The sequence below is a fragment of the Palaemon carinicauda genome, chromosome 30 (genome assembly GCF_036898095.1).
Source record: "Palaemon carinicauda isolate YSFRI2023 chromosome 30, ASM3689809v2, whole genome shotgun sequence".
NCBI lineage: Eukaryota > Metazoa > Arthropoda > Malacostraca > Decapoda > Palaemonidae > Palaemon > Palaemon carinicauda.
This window is the reverse complement of record NC_090754.1, coordinates 37798180-37803179: the sequence shown is the minus strand read 5'-3', so window position 1 is coordinate 37803179 and position 5000 is coordinate 37798180. Positions and strand designations below refer to the sequence as shown.

General features: G+C 33.7%; 1 protein-coding gene across 1 annotated transcript; it reads right to left on the bottom strand.

The window, feature by feature from the left end:
- Window positions 1-700: 700 nt before the first annotated feature.
- Window positions 701-4150, bottom strand: LOC137623477 (cuticle protein 18.6-like). The gene is made up of 4 exons (XM_068354310.1): window positions 4107-4150; window positions 2150-2285; window positions 1481-1612; window positions 701-1311 (listed from the first exon to the last, which is right to left on the bottom strand). The coding sequence occupies exons 1-4, from the start codon at window positions 4148-4150 to the stop codon at window positions 844-846; spliced, it is 780 nt and encodes a 259-aa protein (XP_068210411.1). The 3' UTR covers window positions 701-843.
- Window positions 4151-5000: the final 850 nt, after the last annotated feature.

The window sequence follows — 5000 nt, the reverse complement described above, 5'->3', positions numbered from 1 at the left end:
CATATAAACTTTCATCATTAAATAGAAGACTCAAGTTTAATATTGTCAGTGCTGTCACGTATGGGACACGAGGGTGTTGTTTAAGTATTTTATAAACGATTCAGTTTAAGAGGTGACACAGAATATGAAATTTCCTCGATGTGTCTGTGTTTAAGGGCATTATTGCGTCTTTTATGTATGTCATTCTTTGCTTGCATTTGATTCAGAATTTTATAGAAATTATTCTTTTATATATTCTTGTCCAAACCTATTGTAATATTGAATTAAGCTTTTATGCAAAAATATAATGTTTTGACAACATAGATTCCATTTCTGTGCTAGTATGGTTACATCATTAAACAGTCTTGTTGACAATAGCTAGAATCTGTCAAATTTATGTTATTTAGTCAAAATATGAAATCCTGTTTTAATGGAATCTGAGACCAGAATGAAAATTTAAGACTATTACGTTGCGTCTTTCGTTTTTCTCTTTTGTGTGACCAAAACTATACTGATGATATATTCCATGTGATTTCTTCTATCACCAATTCCTAACATCTCTTGTTAGCAACGTTATGATTTCGTGATTTTTTTCATAAGATGAACTCCTAATGGAAATCATAGGTAACTGCTTCGTTCGGAAGGTAAAGTAATAAACAGGCATTTTTGAAATTCACTCTTTTAATCAATAGCAATAAATATGTAAATAACAAATATGAGGACAGATATCTGTTCATTAATTAGAGAGAAAAAATATAGAAATTCTTATTTGAGAAGGAGAATAGTAATAGAAATAGCAAAAGAAAATAAATAAAAACTTTGTCATCTCGTTAAGAGGTCGGTTGCATGTATACAATGTCTCTATTACTGGGGAGTGCCATAAGCCCTGCTGGGGGCAGCGAAGAACTCGCGAGACTCCTGGGATTCGAAGCTAGAGAAAGAGGGTCTTGGGCGCTGGGCTCTGGGGGCTGAGTAGGATGGTCTTGGGGCTGAGTATTCCCTGGACTCATCGGAATCGGGGTACCTGGCTTCTCCTTCGTAGGTGACCTCAGCTACGTAGCCTGAGTCTCCGTTGACGAAGTACCTGACGGTCTGGCGACGACCGTCGGGAAGCTGGACGGTGTAGGAGCCCTGGGTCTCGTCCTCATCACGGGCTTCCTGGTGCTCGAAGCTGGCGCTTGTGGAGTCATCGTGAACGCCAAATTGGAAGTTGTACTTGGCAGGTTCGAAGGACTCATCTGAGTCGCGTTCGAAGGAGCGGACGAAAGATGGTCGTTCGAAGGAGTGTTCGAAGGAAGAACTTTCGAAGGAACCAAAGGATGGACGCTGTACCTGAAAGAATAATGAAGGTTATTTCCATAAACCTAGCTTCAAATGATAAAATAATAAATCATGTTTTAGTTTTAAATATCTAATAGGCAAACAAGATCAAACAAATAGGTTTCAAGGGTGAAAATTTCACGAAACATTATCATATTTTCTTTCCATAGCTTGGCTTTACCTGTGGAGCTGGAGCTGGTCTTGATGGCCGGCTGGGGGCAGCAGCTACCTGTGGGACTCCATAAGAAGTGGATGGGCGAGATGGGCGTTTATCGGCAGCAACTACGGCTACCAAACCCAAAATGAAAAGAATCTGAAAAAAAAAACAATTAAATAAATTATGAATTATATAAATTAGTTCTGCGTTTCCAATTATTGCTAAATTCTTCTATGCATTACTATAACAATTTTTGTAGCATTCATATTTGAGAAATAGTATTTGACCTGGTATTAGTATTCAGTTGAAATGCATTTCATAATAACAGAAGATTGTGTATGGATGCAAATATGATGGACTCATCTCTTATGATTTGTCCATTGTGGTGGGGAGATAAATGATATAGCAAGTTACCAAGACACCATAAATTAAAAGTAATAGAATACGATAATGAATGAATTTATATCAATTACGTGGAGTAAGATTCCGTCTTTAGTCTGATGACATAGGCAATAAATTTCTCAGAAACACAAAAAGAATGTCGACAGGTATATATTAATTTTTAATTACTTATCTGTAACATTTTCCAAAAATCACTGCAAAAACAAAGTTTTGAGACATTTCTATTATCTGCATTCACAAATTTTGCAAATCAATTCAACTTTGAGTACTAATCTACAACACTTGTGATACCTTGGTGTTCATGTTGAGGACAGGAGGAGACTGATGTTTCGTGAAGATGAGAGTTAGTTTATATAAGGCGTTTATGATGACGTCACACGCAAGTTTTTGCCTTACACTTTCCTCTCCTGCAAGGGTGGGGTCAGATCTAGTGAGCAATCGTACAGAAAAAAAGATAACAGGATTACAAGAGATAGTACGTCCATAGAAATCTTGGACCACCATTTTGAGGTCAAGGACCCTCTCAGGAGCCCTTTATTTATTGTATCTCACTGATTAAGGGATGCAGTTGCCTAAACTTGGCATATTTGCAGTTGATTCCTACTTTCTATATATTACTTTTGGGAGGGGAAGTTGACCCCAGTTATTATAGTCTAATCAAAATAAATGTTTGGTAGTCAAATGTAAATAAAATGTCATGAAAACAGTTACGTTTATAATTTAACACACGCACAGACATACATACACACATGTATATATATACGTATAAAAAAATAACAATAATAACAAATGAAGCCGTTTTTAGGGCACTGCAGGACAAGGGCCTCAGACATGTCAACTCATGTCTGGGGTTGGCCAGTTTTCATCATCAGGCGGGTCAGTAGAAATTTGCTAATTGTGGCAATACTTAAACCGTTTTACCATGTTATTGCATCCCATTCACAAAGGTTTATATATATATATATATATATATATATATATATATATATATATATATATATATATATATATATATATATATATATACATAGCAAAGTAGCAAAGATAGCTTGGTTGTATATATACTACCGTACAATTAGTGATATATAGCGCTTATTATCATATATTCGTATAGTAAACCAGCCTGAATTAAACCGCCAAGAAGACTTATGAAAATATTGCTTTATTGATATAAGCTTTCAATGTATATTTGAAAACATTTACTGAAATTAATTATCTTTAATCATAAATTTGTATTTTTCTAGTGTTCTCCCGAGCATTGTCTCGTTGTTTATACTTGCAGACTAGTGTAGTTTACGCAGCCCGTCAAAACTGACGGCTAAATATTTAGATATGCACACACAGGCACACGCACACACATAGATTGAACCCTTCTCACTCCCTTTCCCTTCCCTCACTACTAAACAGCAATTTAGGCAATTTGTGGGAGGTTTTGGTTTCCGATTGTACCTCTCAGGGTGGCCCCCTCACAAGGGTATGACTACTCTCTCTCCCCCTACCCAAGGTATGGGGAGAGACCAAGTTGTTATATGGCTGGCAATGCATCTGAGCGTGACCGGAAATATATTAATATATATATATATATATATATATATATATATATATATATATATGTATATATATACATATATATATATATATGTATATATATATATATATATATATATATATATATATATATATACTGTATATATATATGTATATATATATATATATATATATATATGTATATATATATATATATATATATATATATATATATATATATATATATATATATATATATATATATATAGGTATCTGCATATTTTCTTCTAGTTAGGTCATTTAAATTGAAGATTATACATACCATATCTTTGTACGTCTGTCTATTCATTTATATACTTATTTGCATACCAAACTGATTTACTTAAGTATTTACGCATAAGTATTTTTTAGTAAATAGGTGTTTATGTTAATGTTTGTACCATTTGAAAATATCTGTGTGAAAGGTTATTAATACATCAAAATTTTATTGATTTTTTAATGAAAATACTAAATGAAACTTATTAGTGCAAATATGCTTATTTCTGATCCTTCACAATCCTTCATAATCTCTCATCGCTACTATTGGCAGGAATTTAGCCTTATTTAGTGTTGATTTTCTTCTTAAACATTTTTATCATTGTAGAAAGTCCTTTTTTACTCTGTGTAGACAGTGCCTTTCTTCATTAACTTTATAACCATATTAAGTCCTTGCGCTACTAACCTCAAATACAACCATACGGAGATATACCCATTGATTACATCCATTCTTCTATGCATTGTAATCTTCAATAAAACTTCTATCGCTAAATTTTGAAATCTTGATTTTCTGCTCATTGATGCCCTCTAAGTATGAGGCCTCCTGGCTTCTATTTATTGTTGTGTGACCTTTTACTCTTGATTTGATCTTACCACAAGCGGTTCCGTTTCACACATCCAGATGCGAGAGGAAATTAAGCAAGTCGTTTGTTATAAAATAATCGTGAGGTTTACCTATTCTATATTCTTTAATTTCTTTACCCCTTTTTCTCCAGCTGCACCAGCAGTATTCCTAAGGACCTTCTTTTATTTCTAATAAATGGATATTTGAATCTTCTACATCGTTCACCACAATACACTAGCAACTAGAATACCTTTAGAATTCCGTCTGGCTCACGAACAACTCCTTATTAGTTCTCCAAGAGACACGTGTTGGTTTCGTATCCTGAAATATGAACACTCCATACTTTTCAATGATAGACACAGGTTGTCATAAACACACAAATTTTCATCATTAAGTGTTTATATGAGACTCAAGTTTAATATTCTCAGTGTTGTCAGGTATGGAACACGAATGTGATGTTCGAGGATTTTATAGAATATTCAGTATAGGTGACACGGAATATGAACGTTTATCGAATGTGTCAGTGTTTATGGGCATCATTGCTTGAAGTTTAACACTAGTCGTTTGTGTATGCCTTTTTTGCTTACTTTTCATCCAGAATCTTACAGCAGTTATTCTTTTATATATTCTTGTCCAAAAGAATATATTCTTTACCTATTGTGTTATTGAATTAAGGTTTTAATCAAATATATAATGTTTTGACGATACAAATTCTATTTCTGTGATAGCATGCTT

Bases quoted from the DNA above. Each gene is read 5' to 3' on its own strand.
- LOC137623477 (XM_068354310.1), bottom strand. From the start codon at position 4,150: ATGGATGTAATCAATGGGTATATCTCCGTATGGTTGTATTTGAG. The intron at 1,613-2,149 runs GTATCACAAGTG...TTTTTTTTTCAG, and splicing joins TCCTCAACATGAACACCAAG to ATTCTTTTCATTTTGGGTTT. The intron at 1,312-1,480 runs GTAAAGCCAAGC...TTATTCTTTCAG, and splicing joins GACCAGCTCCAGCTCCACAG to GTACAGCGTCCATCCTTTGG.